Consider the following 22,398-nt stretch of genomic DNA (forward strand, 5'->3'; position numbering starts at 1 on the left):
ACAATTGTTCATAGAACCCTTAGTTTTAAAGAAAATAAAATTCAAAATTTATTAAATATAGATGTACCAATTTTTAAATTTTACTCTATATTCTTAATTGCTAGTTTTGAAATAATATCTATTTATTTTTATAAATTTTTTACATATGTCATCTGTAATATTAAATAAAAGTACACTATATATATTTTTTCTTGATTTTTATATTATGCAACAGATAAACTTTCTTTTTATATATTATTTAGTGATTCAAAATACGTAAATTTCCAGAAACTATCTTATTTTCTAAAATCGTGCCTGCTGGAAGATCGATGCGTTCTCCATGGTTTGCAATAATTATAACAGTTCCTTTTAGAGTTACACCTTTTCCAAAAGTAACATCACCTGATACTGTAAGGTGGTCTAATTCCAACAAATCTGGTATAGCTGGAAATCTAGTAAGGAATTCTTTAACCTATGCGGAAAATTTTACATTAATTACAAAATATTCCAGCTGTCAAATATCTGTGATGTATAATTATAGAAATGAAACAGTAACCTTTGAAAAATGATTATCGCCCAATTTTATAAGAGGTGTTGTAGGAAACATTCGTTGAGGACTCATTACTAATGAACCATTGCGAAGAATATACAAATTGCTCATAACAAGCATTAAATCTGAAGTCTTCTTCACTGGTAAGAATCTACTGCGTGGAACATTTATACCTATTTACAGATTTATATACATGTACATCCAACAAGAAAATTTAAAAGAACACGCAGAACATATAATCTTGATTTCCTCTTACCAATACTCCCTTCAAATGATTTCATAGCAGCTCCAACAGCTGTTTCTAATTGAATAATATTTAAACCATTCGAGAAGGTCTTATTATTTACAATAATCTCCATATTCAAGGAATTCTTCTCAAGTACCCTTTCAATAGCTAACAAGATAAGAAATAAATATTACATTTATGAATTGTATAATTGGAAGAGAGAAATAAGTACCACTGAGTTTTATCCATAAATTATTTGTATTGAAAAACTTGAATGTTTTTATAGATTTGAAATCATCTACGTGGTCCTTTGGAACCTGAGCAATTTCAAGTAGGCGTAGCTTATCCTCATATTTGATTAGCGTGCCACCCTGTACAGATATATAAAAATATGCTTGTTTTAAACAATTTTAAGATTTCAATTTATAAGAAAAGATTATATTACCTTAACATCAGCTCGAGTTTTATCAGTAACTTCCATAACGAATTCAAGAGGCGAAGCTTCACGTTTGTCTAACAGTAATTTCAAAATTTTGAAATCTACGGTAGCACCTAGATTATCAATATTTGAAATGAAACAATATTCACGCCCCTGTATTGAGAGAAAATATTTGTTAAATATAAGTAATACTGTACGCGCGTCACATAATTCTTAATTTAAAAAATCATAATGTATACATATGTACCTCTTTTATAAATTTTTTTAATAAACCTGAATTTCTGAAACTTTCATAGAAGTCTCCATGACCAGGAGGATACCACCTATTAATGAGTATAAGTATCCATATATGAATAAATATGTGTATATAATAAATAAGTGTCAAAAAGTTGTTTGATATTAATCTTACGCTTCAATGTCATCATTAACATCACAGTGCTTTGCAGTCGGAAGTAAGGAATCTCTATTTATACGAGGATAACAACTTTGATTAAACGTATGAATATCAACATCTATTCCTTTATATTTTCTAATAATTCGTTGTGTATCATCATCCGTATTGAAGGAATTCATCAAAATAAGCGGGACATTTGCATTGTAAGTTCTGTTCAAATACTGCAAAAAAGAAAGAAAAAGGTAATAAATAATAAGATAAATTTCCTTTTCTCTAAACATTTCGATATAACTTTAAATCATATATATTTCATAATACTATAGTTACCTCAATTTGTTGTACAGTCAAATCTAGGAACGTAAGCCCATTACGTACTGCTATTACAGATTTAGGACCATGGCATCCCATACTAGTTCCCAAGCCACCATTCAATTTTATAACGATCAACTTGCTTAAAAGTGCCTTCATTTCTTCTCCTTCCGGAGTTGGCAAGGAATTGTAATCTCTTATCTAACAATATAATTAAATTTTTTCTAATTATAATTAAACTTATCTTGGCTTTTCAATATCTTTTTCCAGGAAAAATGTTACAAAATGACAAGGCAATTCGCTATATTCAATTACGTTTGCAATTTTAAGTTAAAAACTATTATTTACCGCATCGTCGGGCAGCTTCTGTATACGATCCCATTCTAGCGAAGGTCCTTCCTCCTGGAGGAACCGTTTGAAGAGGTGAGTGAAGCCGTCGAACTGTCGATGGACCTCCTCCTTGACCTCCCCTGTTGCGCTTTCCTCGAGTTTCTCTAGTTCATGTTGGAGTTCGTTCAGGGCATCCCTCTTAGTTCTTTCGCGGAATGCCTGTGTATCTGAGGGACTGCGTTGATGACCGCGTGCCTGCGGATTTATTCACCAGGATATTTGAAAAACAGAGCGATAAATACCTTGTCTCCTGAAAAATTCGTTGGGCCTGTCGTCGCCACCATCCAATTTCGTAAGATCGTGCATGACGTATGGACGGTTCCTTATATTTTCTTTCCCGTTTTCTTTTTTTTTTATTTATTGTCCCTTTCTTTTTAGAATGTTACTTTTGTTTAGATTTATTCGAGATTGTTACCGAAAGAACTTGTTAAGAAGGAGCAACTCGTTAGGCAGCCTTATGGAGAAAGAAGATACTATTTTCCTGGTTCCCTTTAAACGATCCTTAATCAAACGAAGATCCTAATGGTTTGAATATATTTCTGTTTACGCATTCTTGGTGACACCGTCAATGATTATTTTGTTTCTCGATCGTTGTTTCTTTTCGGGAAAATGAATTGATATTTGATAAATGAATCAAGTTTTAGATATATACAGTGGTATGAAGGTGATTTGAACACTTATAGAAACCTTCTGCGAATGTATTATGAATCTTATACGAAACACTTTTAAATTTCATTAGCATTGTAATGAGACACGACTATCGTGATTGAACTGGTACTACAAGACTACTATGATACTACAAAACTACAAGACAGCTATGATTTTGGCGAATGTTACTATATAAAAACATAATCCTGTAGAATTGTTAAAGTAGAATCGAGTAATTCCAGTAAACGGATATATGTATCCTGATAAAAATATTTGTAACAATTTCTGTTTAAATAGAGATTATTTACAGTTGCAGATTTTTCAATTAAAGACAATGCGACAAAACTACGAGACAAGATATTTTTTTAGAAAATAAATAGCAATAATTCATGAAAAATAATTTCTATTTATCCATTAATATGTAATGTGTACTACCACTTTTGTTTCCTATCATTTCGATTATTCTCTTCAGTAATAATTCATGAAATTTGTGTATAACATTTTGATCCAGTAATTTCTACTCATTTAAAATACGGTTGTTTAACTCTTTTATAGTATTGAATTGTCTGTCGTGTGCATAAACTTGTCGCGCAAAGAATTAGCAGTTTTTAACAATGTTCAGATCTCGGAATTTGTGGAACCATAATAATACTTCGATATTTTTTGTTTCCAGACTTTGCATAAATTATCGTATTGAAAAAAATAAAATTTTGTGTAGCCATTTCATAAGCATATTTAATTAACAGTATTTGGATTGTTTAAACATATAGAGTTTACTCTTCATTTTATCGGAAACAAACTTGATATTGCTTTTACCAGCGTGATCTATAGTTGCCTACACCGTAACACCCTCTCCACCCATTTATCTTTTCTGTTTAATGAGTATCTCCTTTCTGAAGTCATAAACAATAATGAAAGCCATTAGAACCATTCTAAATTAAAGCGTTCGTCTGAAAATATTACCTCCCTCCATGTTTTGTTTCACTTTTCTCTCCGCGAAATCAAATCGTGTTTTTTCCAGCGCTGTCTTCGGAAGTTTTAGCCGGTTCAACTGGCTTACTCCTTTAAGGGGGGGCTAATTCTACCTTTTTTCCGAGACACGCCCGAATAATCGCTGCCATTGCCGTATTTTTCAATTTTAATCGTATTTCAAATTTTATGCAATATTCTTCGAATGTCATACTTTAATGTACTATTGGTTTTAATAAAGAGATTTCAACTGTGTCGTCACGAATAATTCACAAAAACATGCCTTATTTTGTACGAATTAACCTTAGCCCCCCCTTAATAGAAAGTAACTTTTCCCATAACCCCCCTAATTATTCATTGTACATTCCTTATACTTGTATTGGCTACGTCTTCTGTTGCAATTTGTCATGTTATGAAAGCTAAATTCAATGTTACCCTTAACGAGTCAGTTGTTGCGACGTCTTTGAGAAGTGTGTAGCCAAAATGTGTCGCGAAAAATAAGCGATGACGAGTATACTCGTGAAACACGGAGTATATATGGTTCTTATAATATAGAATTAAGTTGTAATGAAATGACTGTTTTATTTCTTAATTTATTACCGACAGAGTCCATCATAACACAAAATATTGCTATTTCTTCATATTTGGCAAAAACGGCTAACTGGTTGAAACGGCACGTCTTTCTCGAGTAATTGTAGCTTTCGGGCGTCCACAGGCATGCTTTTTCGAGTACCTTTTCGAATCCTTTAGATAGTTACGTAAAGTAAGGCGGCTATTTTAATATGCGCGGTACTTTTGTCAATGAAAACTTTTCCTTTTACAAGCTACTCATTAATTTGCTTCCACGAGACATCTTACTGTATATTTAACGTAAGGACTAGCATTTTTCATATACAGGGTGGTTGGTAACTGGTGGTTCAAGGGGGTGATTCTAGGCGAAAAAAGAAGTCGAAAATATAGAATAAAAATTTTTCGTTCGAGGCTTCGTTTTCGAGAAAATCGACTTTGAATTTTCGCTCGGTACGCGTGCACTTTATCGCGTCTCGTTATAACGGATCTCACTGTAGATCGTCGTGTCGATGGAAAAATTAAAAAAAAATTTTTATTCTATATTTTCGACTTCTTTTTTCCGCTTGTACCACCAGTTACCAACCACCCTGTATAACACATCCAATAACACAAAACTAATTACTACGGTGAAAATTACACGAATAACTCATTACTTTCCGCCTTGTAGTTTTGTCGCAAAGAAAATATGTTTATGTTGATTATCCAAATTCTGGGAATGACAGCCTTCGGTGTTTCGTAGAACTGAACAGTAGATATGCTTTTATATTGTAAAGTAAACAATAGCATTACGAATGAAAGAAGAAGATTGCTGAGTGAGAATTCCTGAGTTAAATATAATTTTTCTCAATTTTCGTGCATGTCTTGTAGCTTTGTCGCAGTGTGTAATTATTAATTGCAAGGACAAAGCTATAAATAAAATTATCGTAAGTAATTTTCCACACGAAGTAATACATTCACAAATGAATAAATGAATTTTTATAAATACTAATATCTTGATAAAACCAATGCGAAAGACACGTAGCTGCGTACAGTGCACATTGATATTATATTAAGCTGCTTTTATCAAAATCATTATCGACATGCGAAAATCACTCGAAGCTGTCACCTTAAACCACGTGAATATCGTCTTTGTTCTAAGGAAAGACTAACCTCAAAAAGATTATCGTCAGATCCCAAGACGAGGTTTCAGTTGAATTTAACGAGTTCTTGTTTCACGTAAATACATAATTTTTGTTTTCTATCTAACTCGAGATAAACATACCTTTTGAACATAAATATTATATTTTGTTCTTAATTGTCACTGTATAATTGTAGAAAAATACATCGTTTTAGCAATTAAAATAGAATACTTATCGGACTGGTTAAACTAGGTAATAAATAATATTAGAATTAGATATTTTCTGTGAGTAAAATGAACAAAAGTAAGATAAAGGTATTAGTCACATTCATTTTTTAAAGAACCTTAAGAGTCGTCCGATAAAATTTACTAGATAAATATTCGTCGATTCATCGGTAATCGTCAAACAAAAAAAAAAAAAATATATAAAGGAAAGATTAAAGTGTTAAAAGTTCAATGCGCTTATCAGCTTTTTATATCGTGTAAAATATTATTCTTTTTTAATTCGAACATTCGGTCTAATAAATTTTGACTGACATTAAAATTCAAGGAATGGAATATAATCTGGATGAATTACATGGTATTTGGATTATTCATGCTGAACCCTGAAAGTATGTAAATGGTTGTACTCTAATCAAATATGTCAAGTATAATGTAATAACTGAAACTTGAAAGTAATTGTAGGCAAATATAAAAATTACGTTAGAACATTAAATTGTGAGAAATCAATTTTGTTATTTATTACTATCTTCTGTCACTCTATCCTCAACATTAGACACCCGTGATAAATTATACCAATAAACAATGATGATTATCAGTAACAAATGTGATAGTAGACAATTTTTACAAATTTCCGACTTCTTGTATTTTTAAACGTAATATTCAAGCTAAGTTGCGAAATACATATCTATATAATCAATATTTAAATAATCGGTACAAAAGCGAGAGAAAAATTCTTCATGACATCTTATAGTAAGCGTTTACGTCGTAGCAATTTTTAACAAGTATTTTTTAGATTCCAAGAGTAAATAAAAAATTCTTGAAATAGTTTTTCTGATCTATTAGTGTAAAAGGAGCTTCTGAAAGTAGGTTTTTCCATAGAAACCGAAATTTACGATTTTTAAATAGCAACGTATATATTCCTTTTCACGCTCTTGAATTATACGAATAATCAATCCAAAGAGACACGTGAAAAGAAAAGTACATAATGTCGCTTAAAAACTGCAAATTGACTTCACTTTTTATGGAAACGAGATGTTTCTTCGTATCGAATCGTTACGCAATTAAATTAATAATTTTAATATTTTTTTAGCTTTCTCTGTTCAAATTTACCAACTTACGAGATAATATCGTATTACGAGGAAGAAACGAAAAGTTCGTTTAACGAACGATAACGAATATTGTTCGATCGTAGCGAATAGATGAATTGGTCTTTGCATTCATTCCTCCTTCGTAATTTTTACTTCTCGGATAGATAAGAAACATGAAAACGGCTGATTATTCCCTCTTCGCAACAAAGGACTATTCAAGTATTTAAAGGGATGATCGTGACATCGCTGAAACGATACATTATCTTCTACAATTTCTTTGAAAAGAAAACTTTAAACAAAACGTTATTTATGAAAGGATGTTATCTCATTTATTGCATGAAAAATTGCATTTTATTTAATTAATTCACTCTGATCATTTTAACTGCATTATCTTACTTTTTATATTCCTATTTCCTTTGCAATTACTTACAATTTAAAAAATATTATATAATTTGTGCTTATAGTTTCAGAAATCTTCAAAAGTTCATATATATATATACATATATAATACATACATATAATACACACATTATACATATATAATGTAATGAATTCGTTAATGAAATGAATGAAAATATTAATAAATCATAAATCTGTAATTAATAATCTCCGGATCTTTTATGTATTTTTTTTAAACATATAAGAATACATACTGCATATAATATTGTGATATCCAAAGTAAAGCACCTATTTATTGTATATAGTATATGAAAGAAATTTCTATTTAGATTTCATTCCGTTAATAATGTTCATAAAAATAGAAAATTGCATAACTATCTGCAGTCTGTTCATCGCGTACTCATAGATTATGAGACATAAAAAAAGTAGTAAGTAATATTAATTTCCATTCGTGTAGAACATTCTGAAATTATACGGAAAAATGATAGGGCGCAAAAAGGGGGATCATGACATGCATTAGGAATTATCGCTAACGTAATACCCATGACAAGTGCGTTCCTGTTGATCCCTTTTAATAACACTGCTTTAAAGCAAACTCGAGATGCCAACACTCATGATGTAACAGCGAACATATTTTAATCGTATTGTGTTAACATGCAATTGCTAGATCTTAGATAACAGTGTGCATGTGACAAAGCATTTATAAACAACGATTGCACTCAATCTAATCGCGGCTTGAATCGACATTTTCGATGATTGATTCGTTTAATTATTGTTATCTACTGAATGTGACAATGTGCTTTTCTAGAGGCAATACAAAAAGCTGCTCTTTAGACAGACAATAGAGAATTGTAGAAGTTACATGTGAATGAATGGAAAGTTCATATGTATTTAAATTTACCAACTTGTATTATGTACAAAACGTAAATACAAAAAATAAATACAAAATACATAAAAGATCGGGCGGCCGTAAAACGCGACTTATATTTCATTGAACGTAGTAGACATAACGATTTGTTTGTGTGATGCAATGTAGTAGATAAGTGGAACGAATTGTATATGTTGAATACAAGAATGATGTCAGTGTCGAAAGTAAGTTTTGAGAAAATTACTAAATGAACATCACTGTGTATTCAACTGATTAAATAGGAATTACCAAATTGGATATTTTCTAGGCGTAGCGATATTTCTATAAAACTATCTATGATATCTTTATTTTTCTTTTTCTTTAAGTTTGATTGTTATAATATGGATATTGTTATAAATTTAATTATCAGATAAAAGGCTTAGAAAGGAGATGCTAGACAAATATCTAAAATCATCCAAAAAGGTTGTTTTCAGTTATATAAAGTCATGATAATTCAGGAAACGGTTATAAGAAGACAGTAAATTTCATACTACTTAAATATAGGCTAGTAAAAGGAATTTTTGTAAGTCTTTAACGAGAATTATTTTTCAAAATATAAATAAATTAGCTATTTATACAAATTAATAAACAGTTAATAACCCTTTTACATAAAATAGAGAGATATAATAAACGACTTTATTATCTACTTCATATCTATGTAATATTTGAACAAACGTGCTAGTTAGAAAAATGTAATCCCCGAGATAAAAATAAAGATCGTGTTACATACAGGTTTCCGACAGAATACAAGTTCTGTTAACATAGTCAGCATTGACTCGCAAAAGTCATAACGACTATTTCAAAACCATGAAACCGAAATTTCCAACAGGTACGAAGAAAAGGACGTACGAATTTATTCGTACGTTTTGTGCAAAACTCGCGTAAATACTCTGACGACGTTCTTGCATTCGGTATTATGATTAACTTTGTCGCATTTGTGTATGGTATAGTCGCGCTTTGTAACGAGAGATGAACTGGTAAATCGTTATCACTGATTTTCAAGAGAAATCCGAAAATCCTAGCAAAACCATGGAAAACAACACCCTCTGTTTCTTTCCTCCGGGTACACGATCACTTACATTCAACAAGTATACCATTCACATATAATATATCTGTATATCTCTCGTAAAGCTCAATGAGAAGAGCGTGAACGTTTGCGCGCGCGTCAATTTTCCACTCGTGCAGAAAAACGTGCGAACAATTGTTTAAATTCTCGTCGGGGCGACGTGTGACGCATGCGGACTGAGCTTTCCGATCCTCGAACGAACGAAACCTGACTGAACGCGACACGAGCGCCCGAGTCAATGTATCTTGGAGGAGCGTCGACGTGTTGTCATCGCGGTATAAATCGTCGTATCTCGATAGGAAGCACGTTTCCTATGGCTTCGAACTTCATTTTTAACAAGTGAATCGCCTTATAGCCAGGTTGTAAGCATTTATTAAACGATACAGCCGAGATATAGCCAGGTTGTAAATTATAGAATTAATCAATGACAACCATTAATTTAACGCTTAGCGTTTTAAGGTTAAACCGTGAGACTAAACTGTTTTAGTACACTGAACAATAGGAAGGAAAAGTATTAATGATATATAACAATAATATGGCGAAGATGTAGAAATAAAGAGAGCAATATTTTCTATATTATTAAATATATCTAAATTTATGAAACTGTATATTACATATATACCTACGGACGCTTATGGTGGTACATAAACGTATACAAACAAACATTAGTTACACTGTTTGGTATAACGAAATAAGATTCATGTATGGTAACATTCCATCGTGACAAACAATAGGAAATACTTATCGTTAGTACTATCTATTCCCACTTCATTATGAGTAGTTATCTGTTAAAGAGGGAAGCCTATAAAATATTATTTACAACATGGGCATTGATTAATACTACTATACGAATTTTGTCTCGACAAAATATTATATTACCATGACGTGAATCTTGTCTCGTTATGACTTACCAAATAATATGACTAATTTTTATATATATACCTATAATTAATTTTTATCTTATTTACAATATATGTAGGTGTCTGTGTATAATATATAGTTATGTATATTTGTATATATTTAAAAATGCATTGAAGAGAATGTCTTTCCTTTATTTCTATATTCGAACTGTACGAATACTTTTCTCTTTTACTGTATGTTTGTAAAAAATATCTTGCGACTTCTCTGTGCGTTTTCAAATTGGCTTCAATACAATTGTAACAGTCGTGTCTCGTTACAATGCTCATACAATACCAAAATGTTTTATATAACACATCCGATATATACATCAAAGTTTTCCTTCGTAAATAAGCCATTACATGCGCGACGACCAAAGACATAGTTTTTGAAACTGTTATCGAGCTGTCCTCTGGCCATGAATTTTATCATAATTGGTCCAATCAACGTGACTTTGCAACTGTGGTAGTATAATCGACTCGATATCAAGTGATTTGTGATCGCTGACGAGGTCGTGTAATAGCATCACGAGATTAGAATTTCTTATCTGACCGCGCGTCTGTGCTCCTTATCCCAATAAAACACCATTCAAAGTTCTTTCTCGATTTACATATATGTACTGCGAAAGTGCAAATGATAGCAAATAGGAAAATACACGTAATGGTTGACGACGTAAGCGCCACGATTTTAATGAGCAATGGAATAATTTGATCGCTCTCAACGACGACATACATTTGAACTTTGCTTTACTTTTTGCATTCTATTTCGTTCTATAGACGCAATTTAATCCAGATATGTGGAATTTTTTTGTGATATTTCCAAAGCGATGCTATTGTTGTTAATCGACTGTTAAAAAATGGCTACTCATCGTGAAAAATATTGGATGATATCTGAACAATTGCGAAACATAATAGGATTACTTTTCAATCGTCTTTATGATAGGATAGTAGACATATCTAAGTTCATGCAATAGATACGACAAATACAGTACGCATGTAAAATATTGCACAAGTATACGCACGAGAATTGCCAAGTAATGGAGCAATTTGATATTTTATACTCGTGTATTATATAATATACACGAGGAATTAGTAATTCTTTCAATTGCTGTTGCATCACGTTATTTTTATTCGAACTATATATTATATTTCCGACACACTAAATTTTTAATTAGTATAAACTTTACGCCTTTAAAACTAGTAGTAGTTAAAATATTAAAACTCGAATACTAATTTAGTCGACTGGTGAGAAATTTTAGTAAGTCGCTTTGTGTAAATGCAAATTTAGTCGAGTAGCTTAATCGACGGTCGACTAAGTGGTTGACTGGCAAAGGCTACCAGGTAAAGAACTCTAGTCGACCAGAAAATTTATCAAATTGGATTCAGTGATCGATATTGAACACAACTACGTTTTACTAACAACTACACAACTAAAATTTGCGTTCGCACACGCAATTTTACTTGCCATTCAACCTTTAATCGACAGTCGATTAAGCTAGTCAACCAAATTTCCATTTACACAAAGCGACTTACTAAAATTTCTCGCCAGTTGGCCGTTCAATCCACCCGCTTGTAGCCACCCTGAAGGTTATCATTCAACGAGATAAATCTTGACACATGAATCTTCCGTCGGTTTGAAACTTTGCAAAAAAAGAATTAATCACAGTGAGGGAACCAGAAGGTTATCAGTGTTTAGGATTGAAAAATGTCGGAAATGTATACTCGGAAATATACACGAATCTGTTATTCTTTCGAAATAAACTACTCGAATTGAGTCAACAATCCTTCAGTAAGATTATCTGAAGGTAGTGTGTTACGAGTACGAGTCGTTGACTCGCCCCTATCTTCCAATAATTGTAAGTTGTGGCCTCAGAAAAAATATACATATGTAATAATTGATAACACGAAAAAAAACGATAATATTGAAATTTTAGGAATAATAATGTATGAATAATTTTTATAATAAATGAATTTAACGCATAATTGTTATAATAAGTTAATAAGTTGCTAATAACCAAAGTTGATGCGACTCAGCCGATATTTAAAAGAATTTGATGAATAATAACTAACTTTCATAATAAATAAATTGTTTGCAGACGAATAAAATTGTTTTGATGCATTTCCTTACAATTTATATGCATATAAAATAACCGGCGAAATTTTATATACGATATACTTATCGTAAGTAAACCTCATAAAAGTAAGCCTCGCGTCTTCTGCAGTCAAATGAAACGTAATCGCAAACTATCTCACACTATCTTGCGTAATAAATGTCTTACAAGGAAGAATATATACCAATGTTTGCCCGTAGTCGAGATGAGGTGTTTTATACGTAGGAAAACTGCCAAGTAGTCTCACTACTCCAATAATTGAGAGCAATATTAAAAACATGTGTTTTCTAAATGAAACCAATTTTAATATCGTACATTTAATATCGAATATTACAATATTTTCTATATAATAGTTGAAACGAACCAAAATCTGTTTTTATACAACATTCTCTGAAATAAACTATTTACTTTCGATTTATTATAATTATATTATGGAATTTATATTTCATATTATGTTTTTCCTTGTGTTTACTTTTTTAATATAATTGCTTAATGTTTCATCGTCTTCTCACGTCGATAATTGTTTATTTGTGAGCCTCTATTACCCGAACTACGATTGAGTGTAATTTCGTAATACATAAAAGACTTATTCTTATAATGAATGCTATACATGCGTGTAAACGTCTATTATAGGAACTATTCGGTTATCCGAACTACTCCATCCTCCCACTTGTTCGGATAAACGAGTTTCTAGGCATGTAGATTGGAAGAGTACGATCATAAAAAAGGATAAAGCTCCGCGCGATTAAAAATAGCCAATGTTAAAGAAATTTTCTAAATTTTCTAAAAATATTACTTTCTTAGCATATTGTCGTACTTCCTATCATAGTGTGCCATGTACTCTTGTGACATGAAACAAATATTTTTATATTAACGTAATAAGCAAACGAAATTTTTATTTTACAAATTGCTTGGCAACATGAATGAATGAATGAATAAACCTGACCATAATATTTCAATGTAATAATTGTTTTCATACGATTTTTGAAATATTTATCGTAAAATAAATATACGAAGTAAAATCAAAATAAATCTTTAAATATATAGTATCAAATTAGTAAACTGCAATTTTAATATTCTAAAAGATATGTATTCGCATAAAAATCCACAGTGTAACAATAATAAATAATTGTTATACTATATAACCTCATACCATTGAAATTAATAATAAGCAATGTTTCCTTAATTCCTTACTATGACTTTTAGACTTCGTTAAAGTACTCTTATGACAGCTACGGCCTACAGATAACCTTCTGTTCTCGAAATAATATACACCTATATATTATACAAAACGTCTATAATTTGCATTTATATTTGCGATCTTGACGTTTCATATTTATATATCTATTTTTATTTTACCCTCCATAACATAATGACAAGGAAAGTTATTCAAAGATATCATGTGTTCGACATATCTTAAATGATATAATCCGATTAAAATCACGCATAAACAACAAGCAAAATAATTGATCATATGAAATAAATAATAAGTCATAATGATCGCAGAAAAAATACACATAACCTCAACGTGTAAGAAGGGTAAGATTTCTGTGTATATACAAAATTAAGACGTTACCACAAAAATGCATCGATTGTTATTTGACAATTTGAAAACATTTAATAGATAAACAAAACATATGAGTATATTATAAATTAACATTAAATTTTAAATAAATATTCTACAGTATAAAACTACGAATATTTATAGTGAATCAATGTTTCAGGATAAAAATGGAGGGGGGTAGGAAACGAATAGATTTTTTTACCTTTCTGTCATCTACTTGTAGCATCGTTATTAACCTCCTTAGTCCACGCAGAAGCTGTTTCCTAGTGCTCGTCTTCGGTAATCTTGCAAAGGTTACCAAAAGATAAAGTCTTCACTTTGGATCTCGGCCACCGTGTTTAGATTTTATATGTACCTATATATGTAGCAGTTGTACTCAATCTATGGATCCGGTAGACTATCAGACAACGTACAGTGCATACACATGCCATTGGCGAATTAAATCTACATATATGTAAATTATATATATGTATGTATATCTGCGACATAATCAATTATTCATTCTTGTAATATATATAAATACAGACATGCATTAAAATAGCAATCATTGTGTTGATAGGAATTAGATGATTCTCATTCTTATATAGATTATACATTTGTATATGTATACTAATCTACTATATATAGGTTATGCGTATAACCTAAGAATATTGCTTAACTTAATAATCAACAGTCAGTGATAGACTACACCAGAAAAGGTAATGTAATTTTATGGAAAGAAAAATAACGGAGGAAATGTTATTTATGTAATGTTTTTAAATCAATCATATGTAATTTATGAATTAACATTGAGAGCTATTTGAAGAAAACGTCATCAACAATGGCTGAGATATCTTCTAATACCAGTGCGGATGAATGTACTCCAACGAAAAAAATTAAAATAGAAACAGAAAATGAATGCAAAAATGTCACTAGTATACATGACGTAGAATTCTGCTCATCTACATTTAATATAAAAAAAGTTTTGCAAAATAATTGCACAAGGAAACAGATATGTATAGAGGGTGCTTTTAAAGGATATGAAGGTTCGGCGGTTATTTTATTGGAGAAACAAAATTTTTCGGATGATGAAGCAGCTTTGAAAGAATTATTTAACAAAGACACAGTTTTACACAAACTTTATAACAATAATATTTATGGGAATTATGAGTGTTATCCTCTTAAAAAATATAATGGTAGACTATAGTGAATTTATAACCTCATTTTCCTTTTTCTTCTTGCTTGATTCTTGAAAACTTTTGTATGATTTAAGGTATAAATGCGACGATAATACATCCTGCAACGGCAAAACATATCGAAAAATTTCGGAGGAAAGATCTTCATATCATAGATGAAACTTATGAACTATATCAAAAAATTACTCTTCCATATATAGAGTCAAGCAGTTTTTCTATAGAAGTATGTGTACAAAAAAATAAGTATACAGAAAAAGTATAATATGCAGGAAAAAACAAACAAATATTCAATAGATTTTCATGCCAAATATAATTTAATTTGCTTTTACTGCTATAAGATTTATTTATTAGATTGAATTCTTGTATTTTTTTAGTGGGTGTATAATATTTTGGAACATAAGGCAGAACAAGATAAAATTGTATATGAAGATAAAGATGAGAAGACTGGGTTTATAATAGTAAATGATTTGAAATGGGATGGGCAAACAAATACATTAAAATGTATAGCACTTCCGTTTCAAAAGATTCAATGTATTAGAGATTTGAATGCATCTCATCTTCCTCTACTAAAGAATATAAGAGAAGCTGGAACTGCTGCAATTGCTGAAAAGTTTAATGTACCTGCTTCTCAACTTAGAATATATTTACATTATCAACCATCCTACTATTATCTCCATGTTCATTTTGCATATCTCATGTTTGAAGCTCCAGGTAAGTTTAAAATAAATATTTTGGTTTATTTTTATGACTTGCTGCTGTGCCTGCATCTACGAAATAAGCTTATTTTATAATAGATAATGTAATAGATAAGAAAAATAATTAATCTTCCAATCTTGTATAATTATTTTACAAATTTATATTATGTTTTAAAAACAAATGTATCACAAGTTTTCAAATGTTTTTCTTACATAGGTATATATGTGGAGAAAGCACATCTTCTATCTACAATTATAAGAAACATTGAATTAATGTCAGATTATTATACAAAGGCTGTACTGTCATATGTTGTTGCTGAAGGAGATCCTTTGTACACTAAATTTGTAAAAGAAGGAGTTATAAATGAAGTATCTAAATCTAAAACTACAGAAGATTGAAAAATAGGACAAGAATAATTATGTATTAAAGTGATTGTAATTGTTTTATGAACTGTGTATGAAAAAATGTATCAGCATTTTACAAATCAAATTAATATCATTTACAAGTATAATTTTATAATTTTAAATTATTATAAATTCCATTTAATATGCTTTGTAATTAATAAACATTTTATATAAGAATCATATTAATCGCTTTTCACTTGAAAATTTCTAATTAAAAAAGACTGTATCTGCAATGAATTCTTATCGAATTGACATAGTCTCTTTGAAAAAAGATAATGTATAAATAAGACTGTAAGATTTAGAATATTTTAAATATATTTAGTCAATAGGTTATTGACAAGAACATTCGTGAAGTATTTGTAATGATGTAATGAAAATGAATATTATTTGTAGCAATATATATTAGTATATAAATAGTACAATTAAAAAAGGGCTTTTCAAATATATTTTTCATTTTAATATTGACAAACTACGTTTACTCAATTAAATAACAAAATATTATCTTTATATGTAATATCACTGATTATTATATTATTTAAAGTAAGTATATTCATCACATATATATTTACTTACGTATATATTAAATAAACCATAGAAAATTTTAAGTAACTTTTTAGGTGTTTTTATTCTTATTAATGCGGAGAAAACAACTATCGTAATCGAGGAGAATAACATTTACGGAAATTTCGACTTCTCTCGATATTTTTGACCGCGTTAATAACTAATCAATCGTTTTCAATTACAATTTCTTCACTCACATTAATCTCCTTTTTTGTCTTGCAATGTGTTCCATATGAAACGATAGGTGAGGTAGAAAATTGATGAAATAACGATGATTTATATGTACACGTGACAATTTAATCATATTAATTATAATATATAAATTATACACGTGTCATTTTACAATATTTATTTTAATAAATATTTCTATCGTATAAATGGTGGTACATAGTACACAATGAAAAGTCATTAAGTACCAATACCAAGAAGTACCTATTTTTTTTCCTTTTTTCTTCCTTTTTTTCTTTCTTTCTTTTAAATCTTATAGCATAAAGGAAAGAGTGTAGAATTTATTTACAAAAAATGTAACAAGATTGGGAGAAAGTACTGTTTATGCATACTAAAATATCATATTTATTACGTATGAAAATATTATGAGACATTTTGAGTTTTTAAATATGCACGAATATCCAAATTGTAATTCACTGTGCTGCAATTAAGAGAAGAATGAACATCTTTTTTGCCTATTATGTCGTATCAACATCGTAATCGATGTATTTGTAATCCTTTCATCATCATGCACGAAGAATTCAAAAAAATTACGAAACGAATGAAATTTTAATAAATATTCTTCATTAGAAGGTATGCTTTGAGTATGAATACCTTTTTAACCACCTAAAAACTATGATATAGAAGTATTTAAAAACTCAATCGAGAAAATATAATCTTGTCACCGTTTTTTTCAACGATATTCCTTAGCAACGATGTGTATTTTCATCGAAGTATTACGTGCATCTTTTAAAAACGAAGGAAAAAAAGAAAAGAACAGATTAATATTAATTGAGCCGTTGACATAAAGACGTAGAAAAATTTACTTCCGAGATCAAGATATATAATTACAAAAAAGTATATGTATGAATAAAAAAAAACCAACAACCATAATGTACTTACTTACTTACATGTCTACACGTAAGATTTTCTGATTTATTATATAGAAGTTACGCAAAAACGAAATTTCCGCCTCGAAAGATTCTCATCTTTCAAGCAAGACGTTTCCTTTCTTTTTTTAAATATCTTTTATGCGAGAGACAGGGAGTTTAATAAAGTATATTTTTGTTTCGCAAAGTTCGCTTAAATAAATCGTAAAAATGTTCCACTCAGCTTGTCCTTAATGAACTACGCACATTCATACAGACTAGACCAATTTCAGTGTAATGCCGGCCATTCTATTCGAACTGAAATGATTCAAATAGTCGAGAATGGGATGACGAAGAACGTTAAAAGATCAGGCGTTTTCCTTTCTTTCTTTAAAATATGACCGCATGGAGAAGAGAAGGGCATTTGCGTGCATTGTCATCACATTACGAGATCAAAATCATTTTTTTCATTTTTCTTTCTTTCTTAAGGTACATACCTTAACAGGATTTTGAAAATTATCTAAACGCTAAAGTAAAAGAGAGAAAGAGAAGCGAATGTACAATTATAAACGAAGATCACAGGAGAAAATCGTGATAAATAGACTGCACATATTTATGTAAATTCATATTTTCATGAATATAATTTTAAAAATGGGACTTGGAAAATTGTTTTATTTATTAAACATTGTTAAAAGTATCGTATTTTTTGATGACATAATTCGATCCTCAATGTACTGAATTTTAAAACTGATTTCCTGTAAAACAAATAGGAAATGTCTTATCATGTTCTTCCCCTGTAGTCTTCAAATAATGAGATGCGAAAGCTACGCGTTGTATTCTTATGAAATTGTTTAAAACGAAAGAAAAATTTGTCACTATATCTGAATATATGTAAGTATATTCTTTCTATCTAAAACGTTTCACGTTCCTTCAATTATGTATTAATACGCTTTAAGGAATCGTATTAAACATATAGTTCGCGATGATAGTACAGCTATAAAACATAACGGTGCATGTTCTTGAAAACATATTTTCACATACACAAGGTCATTTTCAGAAAGATCTAATAATTTCTTATTAACTCACACAATCACGATGCACGTTACTTTTGATAAAATACATTTTTTCAATCTCCTCTTTCTTTATATCACCGTCAAACTTTACACGTTTCTCATCTACGAAGTAAAAAAAATACTTTATTTGTTCCACAAAATACGAATGAAAAGTCTTAATATAGCAAACTGCCTAAAGTAATTAAATTTCTTCTAGTCTTGTTTCTTTCTTGTCAATACGTGTGACGATAATAAATAAATTAAAAAAAGGAAAAAAACCGTTAAAATGATTATCATCCTAATGCAGTATTATTTCATCTTAATAAACTCATTAATTGATTTATTACAATAAAAATCACATAATATCATAGGGATGACGTTAATACATCACATGCATATACAAGTACATTACATGACTGTGCAATATTATACACTTCCAAAAGATCATTATATACTGTACACCTAACATCTCGTTTTTATAATTGTTTATTTATAAAATTTCATAAACATAACGAATCAAGTACTTTGCGTTCTATTTTTAGGAGAAAAATTTTATCCACGAATCGTGTAATAAATATAATTATGTATATACATTTTAACGCACTTTAAAGCGTTCAAATAGAAACAAACAATCCAATTTTTGTAAAATTTGATTGTAAAAATATGTACATGTTTTAAATTATGTTCATATTTTATTATTTAGCTGTAGTATGAAAAATATACATACAGCAACATCAGAATTTCAAGATATGATTGTTAAAATACAGTAACATTATTTTCCTTTTTAAATTTCTTCACTGTTTCATAGTTAGTCAATTATTCATCATATCTATAATTTCATTACAAAATTACAAAAGTATAACAATATGTAAAAACATAAAAAAGAAATATTATGTTGCAAAACACAATTATTAATCACAATACAATATTCTATCATAAAATTAACTTGAATTCTAAATCAAACTTTCCTTTTTAAATTAAAAAATACTTTTTGTAACAAATTTTTATACTTCATTCGAAAACATTTAAATACATAACAAAAGCAATATATCGTTATTGTCATAGAGAAGTTATTTCAATGCATTTCAAATAATATACTACAAAGTACGACATGAAACATACAATTCCTTACAAATGTGAGGTGCAATTACTATGCAGTCGCCCCGAGTCACATAGAAAGAATGCTTCTTCGTAAGCTATTACATATGTAATTAAACATAGACAACTAACCCCAAGCTGTTCTATACCAAACAATTAAATGTACGTGTATATGCTATATGAAAGTTAAATGAACATATACAGCATGAATGTGAATGTCATGTGCCAAGTCATGTGCGTGTATATATGCCTATAAAATATATCACAATAACTCAATACAAACAATATTAATTAAATAGCAAGAGTATATTCGCGAAACCAGCCTTATAGCGGAATTAAATCCATGATAAGTATATTAGCCGCAAATATTACGGCATCCCCTGATCAGGTACTTAATGTGCACTTGATAATGCAATACCTTGAAAAGAAAAGCATTCGTTTTTCAAAATGATATTTCCATACAAGCATTTTACACTTTTGTCAAATTAACTCATTTATGTTCTGCATTAAAAACATTATCAAATTTCTTTTTTATGTAATGCATTACACTCAACTGTATGTATATTCAATAAAAAAAGGTAATTAACAAAAATTCAATGTCTTTTTTACCTCATTTACATAATATTCTCTTTATTTATCTTTTAAATGATTTATCTGATAAATAATTTCTATTAAGTTGAAACATCATTTAGAAATTACTATATTTTATTTAATATTTTTAATTCGTTTAATTCATTATTTATCATAACATTTCTTGTTATAATACTGATTCTGCTTTGCTACTATGGTAAAGTAATGATGTATATTGAAAGCAATCAATTTCAATTTAATTTTTACTGAATTTCAAATTTGACTTAAAATAATATGATTAGAAAATCGATTAAAAAATTACGATCATAAATGAGTTAATAGAGCTTTCACTTAAAATAAATTAAACTAATTAATTTTATATAATGTGCTTTAACTATGCTACGCAAGTGCCCAAACAATTTTAGTAAGTTTTGCTTTGCGTTTAGTCTATTTTAAGTAATTATTTACACTGTTTCATTACATTATAAAGGCTTATGCACATAATGATACAAGTTGACATAGACACAAGTCTGATTGATCTTAACTATAAAGAAATTAATCTTAATGATAAAACAAATTTCCATACCAGTCGGATGATAATTATTGATGGAATAACGAATTTTAGCGTGTGTAAAATGAACTGTATCGTTTCCTTTATAAATCTTATATAAAGAAGCATTAACAAAATTAAAGTAAGCACATTATTCCCCTACAGTTTAATTGCCAACATCAGTGAATTATTAAATTTTTAATATTTTTTATGTAAATCTAGGAACGAAAAAAGATCAGCACTGTTTATATAGTAAAATAAAAAAGAAATATGAAGCATAGGTTTTCTCAGAGTTATATGACTTTTGTATTGATATGCTTTTAATTTTTTAAGCAAAAATGATGAAAGTTCCACATTTTAATGTAAAATAAAAATAGTTTTATAACATATGCATTGTGCATTAACATTTTGCAATTATATTTAGTACGTGGATCATCCAAGAAACACAAAATTAATTAATAAACTTAACAGTTTGATGATAATATCGATAAATCTTTTATAATTTTAATTAATGAGAAGAAACAGTAATTGTTATTGCTTTTTCATGTAAGGACAGAAATATCAAATGAATATTAGATATTTAATAAATATTTGTGCTTATAGAAATTCATTTGACTAGTTGGTCATGATCCACTATGTTATTAATAAATTGTCATGACAGTGCTTTATATATACAATCATGGAAGAATGACTTTTATGATATCAACCAGTCGTTAGTTAATATTCATTGGAGCAAGCAGGTACTGGCTTTCTTGCGGATTTAAAGCATATATAAAATTCACATCTTTTTCTAGAGATCTTTTATACGTAATGCCATCTTTTCCTAAAACTTGCATCTCAACTATTTTTTTGTGAAGGAATTAACTTGTTTATTATATCTTAGAAAGAATATGCTGGTATAAACTCTAATGTTGTTCTTAATCTTTTAATATTTCATCAATGAAAAAGATTTAAAGAGAATTCAATTATTTTTTTACAAAATATTCAAGTGTTAATAATTAATTCTTATACATACACATCGTTCGATGTTAAATATATTACTCTTAAAAATTATAAAAAATGAATTTAATGTTTTCAATATTAAACTTATAAATTAGGTATGTAAAAAGTAGTATAAAAACGATGAAAGAGAAAGAGAAACGACGTATCGCGTAAGTAATATATATTATATAAATAGTCAATGATAATCAACTTTTACTAAATTACATCATCGCTGGTTGATAATAGCGAAACTTATAGTATTATAAAAGGGACACACATTATATACATTAAATGTATCCATCAAATGTGTGAAAGGAAGACGTTTGCGGATAAATTAAAAAAAAAATCTTTGTTTCATTCCTCCAGACTGCTCAATGAAAAACCGTATAAT

General features: G+C 29.3%; 2 protein-coding genes across 8 annotated transcripts; one reads left to right on the forward strand and one right to left on the reverse strand.

The window, feature by feature from the left end:
* Positions 1 to 109: 109 nt before the first annotated feature.
* LOC100746033 (UTP--glucose-1-phosphate uridylyltransferase) lies at positions 110 to 14,268 on the reverse strand. 7 transcript variants are annotated; one of them, XM_012390741.3, is made up of 11 exons: positions 9,287 to 9,534; positions 2,530 to 2,788; positions 2,246 to 2,454; positions 1,916 to 2,098; positions 1,604 to 1,809; positions 1,442 to 1,517; positions 1,201 to 1,347; positions 988 to 1,126; positions 786 to 923; positions 536 to 702; positions 110 to 451 (listed from the first exon to the last, which is right to left on the reverse strand). In XM_012390741.3, the coding sequence occupies exons 2-11, from the start codon at positions 2,591 to 2,593 to the stop codon at positions 239 to 241; spliced, it is 1,542 nt and encodes a 513-aa protein (XP_012246164.1). In that variant the 5' UTR covers positions 2,594 to 2,788; positions 9,287 to 9,534; the 3' UTR covers positions 110 to 238. The 7 variants fall into 7 exon arrangements, with proteins under 7 accessions (XP_012246164.1, XP_033179127.1, XP_012246160.1 ...); XM_033323236.1 differs by having other exon boundaries at positions 2,530 to 2,741; positions 9,287 to 9,490; XM_012390737.3 differs by having other exon boundaries at positions 2,530 to 2,806; positions 9,287 to 9,490.
* LOC100746156 (m7GpppX diphosphatase) lies at positions 14,031 to 16,312 on the forward strand. The gene is made up of 5 exons (XM_003492799.3): positions 14,031 to 14,313; positions 14,404 to 15,019; positions 15,097 to 15,242; positions 15,394 to 15,730; positions 15,932 to 16,312. The coding sequence occupies exons 2-5, from the start codon at positions 14,665 to 14,667 to the stop codon at positions 16,111 to 16,113; spliced, it is 1,020 nt and encodes a 339-aa protein (XP_003492847.1). The 5' UTR covers positions 14,031 to 14,313; positions 14,404 to 14,664; the 3' UTR covers positions 16,114 to 16,312.
* The last annotated feature ends 6,086 nt before the right edge of the window (positions 16,313 to 22,398 follow it).

Source organism: Bombus impatiens, unplaced genomic scaffold (genome assembly GCF_000188095.3).
Source record: "Bombus impatiens unplaced genomic scaffold, BIMP_2.2 scf_0852, whole genome shotgun sequence".
In the NCBI taxonomy this organism is placed as follows: Eukaryota; Metazoa; Arthropoda; class Insecta; order Hymenoptera; family Apidae; genus Bombus; species Bombus impatiens.

Excerpts from the sequence above, each read along its gene's own strand:
- LOC100746156 (XM_003492799.3), top strand. The coding sequence starts at position 14,665 with ATGGCTGAGATATCTTCTAATACCAGTGCGGATGAATGTACTCCAACG. Across the intron at positions 15,243-15,393 it reads CAAGCAGTTTTTCTATAGAA|TGGGTGTATAATATTTTGGA; the intron begins GTATGTGTACAA and ends GTATTTTTTTAG. Across the intron at positions 15,731-15,931 it reads TCTCATGTTTGAAGCTCCAG|GTATATATGTGGAGAAAGCA; the intron begins GTAAGTTTAAAA and ends TTTCTTACATAG.
- LOC100746033 (XM_012390741.3), bottom strand. The coding sequence starts at position 2,593 with ATGCACGATCTTACGAAATTGGATGGTGGCGACGACAGGCCCAACGAA. Across the intron at positions 2,099-2,245 it reads AGAAGCTGCCCGACGATGCG|ATAAGAGATTACAATTCCTT; the intron begins GTAAATAATAGT and ends TTATATTGTTAG. Across the intron at positions 924-987 it reads TTTATGGATAAAACTCAGTG|CTATTGAAAGGGTACTTGAG; the intron begins GTACTTATTTCT and ends TTATCTTGTTAG.